The sequence below is a fragment of the Oncorhynchus mykiss genome, chromosome 13 (genome assembly GCF_057628025.1).
Source record: "Oncorhynchus mykiss isolate SJ-2025 chromosome 13, ASM5762802v1, whole genome shotgun sequence".
Lineage (NCBI taxonomy): Eukaryota > Metazoa > Chordata > Actinopteri > Salmoniformes > Salmonidae > Oncorhynchus > Oncorhynchus mykiss.
Genome location: NC_143034.1, coordinates 24788682 through 24802029, shown reverse-complemented (window position 1 = coordinate 24802029; position 13348 = coordinate 24788682). Strand labels below are relative to the sequence as shown.

Below are 13348 nucleotides of genomic sequence, written 5' to 3'. Positions count from 1 at the left end.
CACTTAACCCTAATTGCTCTGCTGACAATGCCTGACCCTGACTGTGACCCCACTCTCTGAGGGTGTCTCAGGGGGATATGTTTAAAAAAAAAATAAAAAAAATAATAACACATCTTGTGAAACACTCCAAATATAAGCAGCCGTCAAATTATTATTCTGTGATCTCTTGCTTGTGATCCGCTCACCGACCATTTGTCTGTTGTTCTTAGGCTCTGGAGGAAGAGTTTGCCAGGAAGCTTCAGGAGCAGGAGATATTCTTTAAGATGAGTGGAGAGTCAGAGTGCCTTAACCCCTCAGCCCAGAGCCGCATCTCCAAGTTCTACCCCATCCCCAGTGTCCACTCCACTGGCTTCTAGGGGTTAACCCATTCATGGCACTCCGGATGGACATGAACATATATCCACACCCACATATTGAAGGCATACACAATGAATAGATACACACACACACACACACACACACACACACACACACACACACACACACACACACACACACATACAAATAGACTGGCGCGCACACACACACACACACACTCACACACAGACTAATAAGACTGAGCCTCTGCTGCCTTGCCCCGTCTCCACTGATGACAATCAGGGGGACGAAGGGGCGATATCTCAGAGGGGTGTGTTTGTACCCCTCTATCGGCTTCTGAACGAGGATGGGACAGTAGCCCTCAAGCTACAGACGGTGTTAATCATGAAGACCCTTTTAATGGTGATCTGTTATACATAATTTACCCCTTTTTCATTGTATAGGGCAGGGTCGTGTTCAGTCGGGCACACCGTAGCAAGAGTTTGAATTTGTGTTCTTATTGTAGAAGTAGTACCTCCCCGTTTCACTCCATTTCAAATCATTTTCCACTGACTGAACAAAACCCAGTTTTATTTCTTATAGCTTCCTCTTTTGAAATAAGTTATGAAGGAGATTCTTGACATTATGCATTTTCAAATTTGATACTTTGGCACTGTGTTCCTCAAATCTTAGCCACCCAAGTCACTAAAGTGTCTCAAGGCAGATTCTATTTTTTTTTTATTGCTGATTCCTTTTCATTTGTGAACTTTTTTTTTTCTTCCTTGAAGAATCTAGTGCCTGTATACTTTTATTTCAATGGACTGGCTTTTCAAATGTAAGCTTCCTCTGGGGGAAAAAAAAACTATTGCTGCTTGATTTTTATCCCATTAGTTATTTGCACTAAATCAGGGCTGCCCAACCCTCTTCCTGATTCAGCTTGTTAGGGTCTTGTTGAGCAGCTAATTAGTAGAATCATGTGTGTTAAATTAGGGTTGGACTGAAAACCCACAGGACGGTAGATCTCCAGGAAGAGGGTTGGACAGACCTGCACTAAATAAAAAGGATGAAGAAACATTTTGTACCAGAAGTCTAATATAATGAACTTATATATTCAATATCTTTGGTGATGTTTGAGAGAGCTAATGATCTGATAAGAATGTACTTTTGGTAAAGGATGAAAAGCACATTTTTTTATAATGAATCTTGACAAAGGCATGATATATTTTATATGCAATCACACATATCTTGACAAGATATTGAATTTAGTTTCCAATTGACTAGGGAGTGACTGCCTGAAGTTGTGCATGAATTTCAATGCAAGTTGGACTTCTTATGTTATAATTATGGTATCAAATGTTATTTTTTGGAGCTTATTAACAACAGTTTGGGATTTATATTTTTCTGTCGGAAATGGTTCCTTTCTTCTTGCCTGGAATCCAAACTGAATCACTACTTTCACTGTTGTTCTACTTGAACATTTGTGAAACGCTTGAGATTCCCAGGCTAGTATCTTCAGGTTTCATGAGCATGCCTTTCATCTTCAGCACAACTCTTGAGATTTGTTTCTCTCTTTTTGTAATTTGGCGTAGTCGGCGAGTGGCCATTTTGTTTTAGCATATCAAGGAGGGGGTAATAAAATGGGGTTTGTTTATATATCCAGACAGAGACACGGTTTTCACTGTGGTTGCTCAAATGGCGGCGTTATATAATTCGATAGAAATCTGTGAGGACCTATAGTCTGTTTTGTTAGAATTTCATGCAAATGTTTGGTATGTCTGTGTATTGTTTATGAAATTGCCTCCCATTACCATATTCTGTTGGACCTGCATGGCTTTTGGGTTTGTTTGTAAGGAAACTATGATACTGTTTTATTATCATTCATACTAGCTAATAGCCTTAATGTTTTCAACAAAATGTATGAAGATACGGTATTCATGTTGTGGCCCTCTGTGTAGTTATTTTAATCAGACTTAGTTCAAGTCCCGCCCCAAGTGATCTTTATATTCGTATAGCCTACTGTATCATAGTCAAATGTTTTGTCCGTTACTTATTTAATCTAAGGATAATGAATATGACGTTATCATGAGTTGAACAGTTTTGATAACATTTTCAGAACTATAGTTTTAGCTTATTTTATGATAGATATGCATGATCTTCTCTAAAGTGGTGGTAGCCTATAACCTTCAATACAGTTGAAAATCATTTGTTAAAAAGGAACTGTTGGACCTGACTGGTTTAGGCCATCATGGCTTCTGATTGGTCCATTTGTTATCTCACCCTTTTTTGATTGGCTGCAGGAACAACAATCAGTCGATGCCATTTTATAGTTGGTCTGTAATAGTGGCAAACAACAACAAAACATCATACACAATGAAGGAGTGCTGTGCACCTTACACAAAATGAAGATACATTTCCACATAAATAACTACTGGCAGAGTATCTTTACGCTACAGTATTGTAGTTTCTTCAATTGTCAAATAGTTAAATTCTAATCTGAAATTTAAACTGAATTGAAAATATAATTAAATACCAATCATGTCAATATGTGTTGTTATTAGTGTCATGATTTCCTTCTGATTTTCAAATTGTATCATGATTGATTTCAGAATGTTGTTTGAAATTGAACTACCATTAAAAAAAATGTTTACTTTATAGTTCATAGAATGACTGTGTACTGTAGATTTACATTGATCTGTAAATAAACAATTTCCTGTATACAATATCGTGTACCTGTTTGTTTCCTCAGTGAATCTATAGCAACAATGTGAACCTTAAGTTCCACTTTGATTAAATAAACCAAGCTTTATTTTTAGAAAGTGATACCAGTACATTCAAAGAAGATTTTGACAATGGTGTGAGTTTTGTTGGATACGAAATGTGTTTTTCCTCAAGTACAATAGCTATTGAATAAAAATAGCACACCCCTATTTGAACTATTCTTGCTATCAACATGCAAGGAGGTGAATTAGAAACCTACTCCAGATCAAACACTAGGAAAAAAATAGATCGTAAAGACGTCTTTGACACAACACATCAGCGCATGGAATACTGTCCTGTTTAACAGTTTCTCCTATAGAAAATAATATATTCACATCGGTAATGTCTCCAAGGCATTAGGCCCCCAGACATGTATGCTCATGAGTCATGACATATTTCATCGGACTTTCATTCACCTTTTTAATGGGTATTTAACAATCATATCATCTCAAACACCAACATTCCTCCTCCTTCTGTGTGTCACGAGTGTGTGTTCTCCTGTGGGAAAATGTGAAATCTTAATGAAGCCATATCTCTTTTGCATAACTAGGTCAGATCGACACATCATGCATAGCAGGGACACTTGTATTGAGGGTACTACCATCCTAGAATTACATATAGTGTCCCTTTGAATGGATCCTACTGTAGCATCATGCTTAAGTATGTTGGTAAAGGGAAAACTTGAAAAGGTGCTCTGTGATTATCATGACGTACCCCCCCCCCCCCCCCCCCCCCCCCCTTTTTCCACTCCAGACCTGGGAGGCCTGTCCTTCCTGGGATTCCATCTAGTCCTAGTTAACCAGAATTCAGAGTGAAAGTGTCACAATGGGACCTATTGTATGACTTTGTCTTGCCTGAGTCTCTTAACACAATGGTGACCTGGCAAATGATCAAGAGCGCAACTCTAAAGATGTAAAAGGCGTAATGGTTCAAAAGGTACCTCTCTCGCCTTTGTGACCTGTATGTCCCCTTTCTGTCCTGGCCTTCCAGGGGGTCCCACAGTGTTTCCATGGGCTATGGATGATGCATAAGGTTATTTCATATAAAGCTAAAGCTGCAATCAGCATTTTGGCAAAGCCCCACCAATGTTCAATCGTGACAAATTGGACTTCACACTTGGTACTGTTCTTAATTAAAATGTATAATGTGAAATAAAGTACCAGTCAAAAGTTTGGACACAGACTCATGGGTTTTTCTTTATTTTTACTATTTTCTACACTGTAGAATAATAGTGAAGACATCAAAACTATAAAATAACACATGTAGTGTACTGTAGTGAACAAAAAAGTGTTATTTAATTTATGTTTGAGTTTCTTCAAATAGCCACCGTTTGCCTTGACGACAGCTTTGCACACTCTAGGCATTCTATCAACCAGCTTATTCAGGGAGTTACGTTTGAGCCAATCAGTTGTGTTGTGACAAGGTAGGGGTGGTATACAGAATATAGCCCTATTTGGTAAAAGACCAAGTCCATATTATGGCAATAACAGCTCAAATAAGCAAAGAGAAATTACTTTCCATCATTGCTTTAACACATGAAGGTCAGTCAATCCAGAAATTTTGAAGAACTTTGGAAGTTTCTTCAAGTGCAGTTGCATAAACCATCAAGTGCTATGATGAAACTGGCTCTCATGTGGACTGCCACAGGAAAGGAAGACCCAGAGATACCTCTGCTGCAGAGGACAAGTTCATTAGAGTTAACAGCCTCAGAAATCAGCAATTAACTGCACCTCTGATTGCTGCCCAAATAAATGCTTCAAGTAACAGACATCTCAACATCAACTGTTCAGAGGAGACTGCGTGAATCAGGCCTTCATGGTCGAATTGCTGCAAAGAAACCACTACTAAAGGACACCAATAAGAAGAAGAGACTTGCTTGGGCCAAGAAATACAAGCAATGGACATTAGACCAGTGGAAATCTGTCCTTTGGTCTGATGAGTCCAAATTTGAGATTTTTGGTTCCAACCGCCGTGTCTTTGTGAGATGAAGAATAGGTGAACGAATGGTCTCCGCATGTGTGGTTCCCACCATGAAGAATGGCGAAGGAGGTGTGGGGGTACTTTGCTAGTGACACTGTCTGTGATTAATTTAGAATTTAAGGCACACTTAACCAGCATGGCTACCACAGCATTCTGCAGCGATAAGCCATCCTATCTGGTTTGTGTTTGGTGGGACTATAATTTGTTTTTCAACCGAACAATGACCCAAAACACACCTCCAGGCTGTGTAAGGGCTATTTGACTAAGAAGGAGAGTGATGGAGTGCTGCATCAGATGACCTGGCCTGCACAATCACCAACTCAACTCAATTGAGATGGTTTGGGATGAGTTGGACTGCAGAGTTGAGGAAAAGCAGCCAACAAGTGCTCAGCATATGTGGGAACTCCTTCAAGACTGTTGGAAAAGCATTCCAGGTGAAGCTGGTTGAGAGAATGCCAAGAGTGTGCAAAGCTGTCATCAAGGCATAAGGTGGCTACTTTGAAGAATCTAAAATATATTTGGATTGTTTAACACTTTTTTGGTTACTACATGATTCCATATGTGTTATTTAATCGTTTTGATGTCCTCACTATTATTCTACAATGTAGAAAATAGTAAACATAAAGAAAAACCTTTAGGTGTGTAGGCGTGTCCAAACTTTGGACTGGTACTGTCCGTTAATGAATTGCATTAATACTGTATTATTCTCACCTCTGCTGTATTCCACAAGGTCAGTGGCGTTACTATGGGAACCAAACACACGGCTGAATCCTGGCGCCCCGGGAGGGCCAGGGGGTCCTTGAACAACCTGTGACTTCTCCAGCTGAGACCGGTTCTCAACAACGTCCCTCAACAGACCATGGTCTACGGGATGGGAAACAATCAAGACCAGAGATAGCATATGCATTTACATCCAATGACCAGCAAACGTAGGACTCTTCATTCATTGTCGATGGTCGCTATCTTTACTTATGAACATCTGTGTCCCATTGGCATAGAAATGTAATTACTATGCCAATGGGACACATCCCAATTCATGTCAATGTGCCATTCCTTTGATCCATTGTCATTGGAAACAAATACGCTTTGAAGAATTGCATTTAAATGTTGAGTTAAAATGTGTCTAACTCTGAAAAGTATATTGTAGCACTCTGCGATGACAGTATTGGATATTCAGTTTCACTTACACTTGATGTAGTCAGTCACTCGGACCGCTATATTGGAGTAGTCTGTCTCAGTCTCAGCCAGCCTTCTTCCCTCGCTGGTCCTGTGGTCGAAGGCGTGGCCGTACCTAGAGCTACCCTGCTCTCCCTTGTGTCCCTGGGATCCAGGGGGACCTGGGGGGCCTGGAAGCCCAAACATTCCCCCTCTTATACCATCACCTGGTGAGGATAATACAATTTGCCAGTTATACCCACGGATACCCACTGCTCTAGGGCAGTAACTCAATGCCAAGGGTAAATTATTGCTTTGAAATGAACGGGAGTCCGTAAAATCCCCTATCAATGTCTATTTTTCATTTTAATAAGTAACCTTTTTATCTTGGGGAGGACATCCATAAAGTGATGTAATTAGGGTAACCTATTGTACAGGCTCAATGCATTTCAAGTAATCTATTAACTTTTATTGCCTGGTTTAGACCTACAGGGTGAATAATGGCAAACTAACTATTTCTGTACTCTGAGTCTTTGGATAGTACTGTAAAACCATATAATTGTCCACTCAGTAGAAAACAATTTCTGAAACCCTTATTGATTTGACCATACTCTGTATGTAGTCCTTGACCTCCTCCAGCCTGTATCCAGAGCTGCTGTAGGGGGCCTGTCCTGAAGGACCGGCAGGGCCTGGGACACCAGGTGGACCAGGAGGCCCCTGAGCGCCCAAGACGCCTCTGTATTCAGCATCTAGAAAGGACAGGCAGAACTGACATCAGTTCAACTATTAAGAGGAGTAAATGTGCAGACTGTCCAGTAAGTCCTTCTGGCTCGAGACCTACTGCGCATTCGGAAAGTATTCAGATCCCTTGACTTTGTTACATTACAGCCTTACTCTGAAATGGATTAAAAAACTAAAATAAAAACATGTCTCATCAATCTACACACAATACCCCACAATAACAATGAGAAAACAGGTTTAAAAAAATGTGTGCAATTTATTACAATTATAAAAACAGAAATACCTTATTTACATAAGTATTCAGACCCTTTGCTATGGGACACTCGAAAATCAGCTCAGGTGCATCCTGTTTCCATTGATCATCCTTGAGATGTTTCTAGAACTTAATTGGAGTCCACCTGTGGTAAATTAAATTGATTGGACATGATTTGGAAAGGCACACACCTGTCTATTTAAGGTGTCACAGTTGACAGTGCATGTCAGAGCAAAAACCAAGCCATGAGGTCAAAGGAATTGTCCGTAAAGCTCAGAGACAGGATTGTGTCAAGGCACAGATCTGGGGAACAGACCAAAACATTTCTGCAGCATTGAAGGTCCTCAATAACACAGCGACCTCCATCAGTCTTAAATGGAAGAGGTTTAGAACCACAAAGACTCTTCCTAGAGCTGGCCACACAGCCAAACTGAGTAATCAGGGGAGAAGGGCCTTGGTCAGGGATGTGACCAAGAAATCAATGGCCACTCTGACAACTGCAGCACTGCACCAATCAGGCCTTTATGGTAGAGTGGCCAGACGGAAGCCAATCCTCAGTAAAAGGCACATCACAGCCCACTTGGAGTTTGCCAAAGGGCACCTAAAGACTCCCAGAACATGAGAAACAAGATCCTCTGGTCTGATGATATCAAGATTGAACTCTTTGGCCTGAATGCCAAGTGTCACATCTGGAGAAAACCTGGCACCATGGTACTGGCAGCATCATGTTGTAGGGATGTTTTTCATTGGCACGGACAGGTAGACTTGTCAGGATCAAAGGAAAGAACGGAGCAAAGTACAAAAAGATCCTTGGTGCAGCAAGTAGCTTACTAGTTAGAGCATTGGGCCAGTAACTGAAAGGTTGCTGGATCGAATCCCCCAGCTGACAAGGTAAAAATCTGTTCTGCCCCTGAACAAGGCAGTTAAGCCACTGTTCCCCAATAGGCTGTCATTGTAAATAAGAATTTGTTCTTAGCTGACTTGCCTAGTAAAATAAAAAAAATCCTTGATGAAAATGTTCTCCAGAGTGCTCAAGACCTCAGACTTGGGTGACCTTCCAACAGGACAACAACCCTAAGCATGCAGGCAAGACAACGCAGGAGTGGTTTTGGGACAAGTCTCAATGTCCTTGAGTGGCCCGGACTTGAACCCAATCGAACATCTTTGGAGAGACCTGAAAATAGCTGTGCAGCGACGCTCCCCATCCAACCTGACAGAGCTTGAAAGGATCTGCAGAGAAGAATGGGAGAAACTCCCAAAATAAAGGTGTGCCAAGTAGGGCTGGGCGCTAAATCAATATCAATAATTATCAAGGTAATTACTTCCCTCAATAACGATATAAAAACGTTTAGATTCATTTTCAATAATGTCGATATAGAATACTTAGGTCCAGCAGTCCATTTCACCTCTGTGACGACAGCAGGAACGTGCGGAGAAGTGACAATATGCACGTGGAGAGGTAAACGCCCACTAAAAACCACTTAGCACCTTGAGTGATGGAGTCGCCACTATTAACCACGACAAATTAGTCATGTAGGTGAAAACAGTGGCAGTGATAGCCATGGAGAAGGAGCAGCTTCCAACGAAGAAATGATTGATAAAAAGGGTTAAACTGTTTCAGTAATTTGGAAGTGGTTTGGCTTTTTGAAGTCTGACAAAGAGCAGAGCAATGTTCGGTGCAAATTGTGCCGTAGACAGGTGGCTACGAAGTCTGGTAATACGACAAACCTTTTTCAACATCTGAAGCAAAATCACTCTTTGGAACATGTAGGAAGTTTGAGTTTGCGCAACGGTATTGATAAACGCCCCTCAAGCACCAGCCAATCTAGGGATGTTTGCCCGAAGCAGTCAACACTGATAGTGTTTATGCCCTACAAGCAAACATCGAAAAGACAAAGACATCACAAATGCTATTATGCATTGCATTGCAAAGGACATGATGCCAATTAGCAGAGTCGAAAAGGATGGTTTCAAGCTTATCAATTTAATTGACCCCAGGTACGTGCTCCCTTGCCGCAAACATGGAACAATTTTCCTTAAATATAATTTTATGTGTAGCTCACATAATACATTTTTTTTACTTTTATTTAACTAGGAAAGTCAATTAAGAACAACTTCTTATTTACAATGACGGCCTATCGGGGAACAGTGGTTTAAGTGCATGGTTCAGGGGTAGAAAGACAGATTTTTACCTTGTCAGCTCAGGGATTCAATCTAGCAACCTTTTGGTTACTGGCCCAACGCTCTAACCACTAGGCTACCTGCCACCCCAAAGCCCTTGGTTGGTTCAGCCATTCATAAACATAATTTGATTAATATCGTGATAATTATCGTTATCGAATGAAAAAATGTATAGCTATCGTGATAATTTATTTGCCATATCACCCAGCCCTAGCGCCAAGCTTGTAGCGTCATACCTGCCAAAGGTGCTTCAACAAAATATGAGTAAAGGGTCTGAATACTTATGTAAATGTGATATTTCAGGTTTTTATTTGTAACTAATTAGCCAAAATGTCTAAAAAAACTATTTTTTCTTTGTCTTTATGGTATATTGTGTGTAGATTGATGATGGAAAAAATATATTTAATCCATTTTAGAATAAAGCTGTAACGTAACAAAATGTGGAAAAAGTCAAGGGGTTTGACTACTTTCTGAATGATAGATGATTGGAATATAATGTGTGGCCAAAACCGTGTCTTTTAGCTCTTGCAGAAAAAACATGTGCTAAACGCTAATGTTAGTATAAATTCCGTAGTCAGAACTAGGGTTGCAAAATTCCAGGAACTTTCAACTCCTTTCCAGGTTTTTCTGATGTCCCGGTTGGAGGATTCCGGATTTCCTGCTTTTCCCTTCTGATTCCGGAAATCCTCCAGCCAGGGTTTTGAAAAAAAATTAAATTTATTGAAAGTTCCCTGAATTTTGGAACTCTAGTCAGAGCTCTTACTTTGCAGAAGATAAGAGATGTCACTGTAGGACCCAGGTAGGCCTGGTGGGCCGGGAGGTCCAGGGGGTCCGAGCATGCCCACCATACCCTGCTCTGATGACAGACGGATGCCACAACCAATCACAATCCTGAATTCTTATCACGTGACCATTTTAAATCAATTGAACTATTTACCGAGATCCATCTGTAGGTCCCGGCCCACCATTTGGGAAACACTTGCACACGCTATGGTTAAAGAAGCTAATGGTGTGTGTATGAATCTAAATGTGAATCTGACATGGCTGTGTCACAGTGATTCCTTACCATTCATTAGATTGAGGACTCGTCCAGCCACCTCATGAGTATTAAAGCCATAGCCTCCTCTCCATGGGATCCCTGGGATGCCAGGAGGTCCAGCAGGGCCAGGAGGACCGATGACGTAGCGTCGCACTTCCTCCCCTGAGATGGGTACGGATCAGGCAAGGGCACTTCACTGACCATTGACTGTCTCATGACACAATATTATCTCTTTATTCCGTCCCGATTATCAACATTTGTGCTCAAACATCTGACTTACTCTGTAGAAGGCTGATGATGTCATTTAGCGATGTGCTGCCTCCACCGGGAGCGCCAGGCGGGCCTGGAGGTCCAGGCACCCCACTAGCAATACCTCCACCTGAAATGTCAACAGAACTATTAGATCCAGGCAAACATACAATATGATATACTTCATATATGTAATGCTTTTGATAAGATGTTGGTTTGTCTGGACTCACTCTGGATGTATGCGATGACGCGACTAGCAAGGTCGTCCACGGACTCCAGTGATCCACCACCAGGGGGCCCCGGTACACCCGGAGGACCCGGAGGTCCCGACATGTACTCTCTGACACCATCGCCTCCATGAAGGACAACACAATACACAAGTTACTGCACTGCTAAACAGTAGCGTAGAAAAGGTTTTAGATCATCAGGCACCATTTTAGTTAGCATCAACTACGCAAACAACATCGAAATCCTGTTTTGTCGACCATATTGTCCCACGGAGGTCACATACGCTATCAAATATTGTAACGGTCTTTGGATGGACGTAGTTTAGGCCCAATCCTTTTCATTGGAGGTAAGAAGAACAAGCAGATCATCTCACTCACTCTTGAGGTATTCTGTGATGTATTGGCGGACGTCCGGTGTTCCAGACCCAGACCCAGGTGCCCCATCGCGGCCGGGAGGTCCAGGTGGACCTGGCGCTCCAGGGGAACTCCTGGCTGATCCACCACTGGAGTAGCCAGGGATTCCTGGAGCACCTGGAACGCCAGCCTCACCTAATGAAGATATACAGTGCCTTGCGAAAGTATTCGGCCCCCTTGAACTTTGCGACCTTTTGCCACATTTCAGGCTTCAAACATAAAGATATAAAACTGTATTTTTTTGTGAAGAATCAACAACAAGTGGGACACAATCATGAAGTGGAACGACATTTATTGGATATTTCAAACTTTTTTAACAAATCAAAAACTGAAAAATTGGGCGTGCAAAATTATTCAGCCCCCTTAAGTTAATACTTTTTAGCGCCACCTCTTGCTGCGATTACAGCTGTAAGTCGCTTGGGGTATGTCTCTATCAGTTTTGCACATCGAGAGACTGACATTTTTTCCCATTCCTCCTTGCAAAACAGCTCGAGCTCAGTGAGGTTGGATGGAGAGCATTTGTGAACAGCAGTTTTCAGTTCTTTCCACAGATTCTCGATTGGATTCAGGTCTGGACTTTGACTTGGCCATTCTAACACCTGGATATGTTTATTTTTGAACCATTCCATTGTAGATTTTGCTTTATGTTTTGGATCATTGTCTTGTTGGAAGACAAATCTCCGTCCCAGTCTCAGGTCTTTTGCAGACTCCATCAGGTTTTTTTCCAGAATGGTCCTGTATTTGGCTCCATCCATCTTCCCATCAATTTTAACCATCTTCCCTGTCCCTGCTGAAGAAAAGCAGGCCCAAACCATGATGCTGCCACCACCGTGTTTGACAGTGGGGATGGTGTGTTCAGCTGTGTTGCTTTTACGCCAAACATAACGTTTTGCATTGTTGCCAAAAAGTTCATTTTGGTTTCATCTGACCAGAGCACCTTCTTCCACATGTTTGGTGTGTCTCTCAGGTGGCTTGTGGCAAACTTTAAACAACACTTTTTATGGATATCTTTAAGAAATGTCTTTCTTCTTGCCACTCTTCCATAAAGGCCAGATTTGTGCAATATACGACTGATTGTTGTCCTATGGACAGAGTCTCCCACCTCAGCTGTAGATCTCTGCAGGTCATCCAGAGTGATCATGGGCCTCTTGGCTGCATCTCTGATCAGTCTTCTCCTTGTATGAGCTGAAAGTTTAGAGGGACGGCCAGGTCTTGGTAGATTTGCAGTGGTCTGATACTCCTTCCATTTCAATATTCTCGCTTGCACAGTGCTCCTTGGGATGTTTAAAGCTTGGGAAATCTTTTTGTATCCAAATCCGGCTTTAAACTTCTTCACAACAGTATCTCGGACCTGCCTGGTGTGTTCCTTGTTCTTCATGATGCTCTCTGCGCTTTTGACGGACCTCTGAGACTATCACAGTGCAGGTGCATTTATACGGAGACTTGATTACACACAGGTGGATTGTATTTATCATCATTAGTCATTTAGGTCAGCATTAGATCATTCAGAGATCCTCACTGAACTTCTAGAGAGAGTTTGCTGCACTGAAAGTAAAGGGGCTGAATAATTTTGCACGCCCAATTTTTCAGTTTTTGATTTGTTAAAAAAGTTTGAAATATCCAATAAATGTCGTTCCACTTCATGATTGTGTCCCACTTGTTGTTGATTCTTCACAAAAAAATACAGTTTTATATCTTTATGTTTGAAGCCTGAAATGTGGCAAAAGGTCGCAAAGTTCAAGGGGGCCGAATACTTTCGCAAGGCACTGTAAGTTGGCTTAACTTATACAAAGGATCCACATTGAGTGATAAACATTGTTGAAGTGATGCTCCAAAGCTTTTGTATAATTTTAGTCAATAGATTTGAAAATAGTGCTCCCGAGCCAAAACAGGTTCCAGTTGAATTATTTTTGTGATTCGTATGATATGTTACGACTGTATAAGTGCTTAAGATCCCAGACTGCATCTTTAAAGGGGTGTAAGGGTGTACCTTTTGGACCCGGTTGCCCCTCGGGGCCCTCTGGACCTTGGGGACCTGGAAGTCCACTGTCCCCT

General features: G+C 41.6%; 3 protein-coding genes across 5 annotated transcripts in view; 1 reads left to right on the top strand and 2 right to left on the bottom strand.

Annotated features, from left to right (window-relative positions):
• The window catches only part of LOC110485781 (STE20-like serine/threonine-protein kinase), a 34653-nt gene extending 31636 nt beyond the window's left edge, over positions 1-3017 (top strand). For all 3 annotated transcript variants that reach the window (XM_021556943.3, XM_021556941.3, XM_021556940.3), the window contains one exon: positions 210-3017. In XM_021556943.3, the coding sequence (XP_021412618.3) occupies positions 210-356 (147 nt within the window). In that variant the 3' untranslated portion in view covers positions 357-3017. The remainder of the gene's footprint in view (positions 1-209) is intronic.
• Positions 3018-3079: 62 nt separating this feature from the next.
• Positions 3080-6564, bottom strand: LOC110487298 (uncharacterized). Its single transcript, XM_021559216.3, has 4 exons — positions 6222-6564; positions 5746-5898; positions 3995-4068; positions 3080-3552 (listed from the first exon to the last, which is right to left on the bottom strand). Exons 1-4 carry the CDS (start codon positions 6394-6396, stop codon positions 3535-3537), a joined length of 420 nt encoding a protein of 139 aa, XP_021414891.3. The 5' UTR covers positions 6397-6564; the 3' UTR covers positions 3080-3534.
• Positions 6565-9338: 2774 nt separating this feature from the next.
• On the bottom strand, positions 9339-11667 carry LOC149978794 (uncharacterized). The gene is made up of 3 exons (XM_090195860.1): positions 10883-11667; positions 10684-10782; positions 9339-10565 (listed from the first exon to the last, which is right to left on the bottom strand). Exons 1-3 carry the CDS (start codon positions 10983-10985, stop codon positions 10414-10416), a joined length of 354 nt encoding a protein of 117 aa, XP_090051986.1. The 5' UTR covers positions 10986-11667; the 3' UTR covers positions 9339-10413.
• Positions 11668-13348: the final 1681 nt, after the last annotated feature.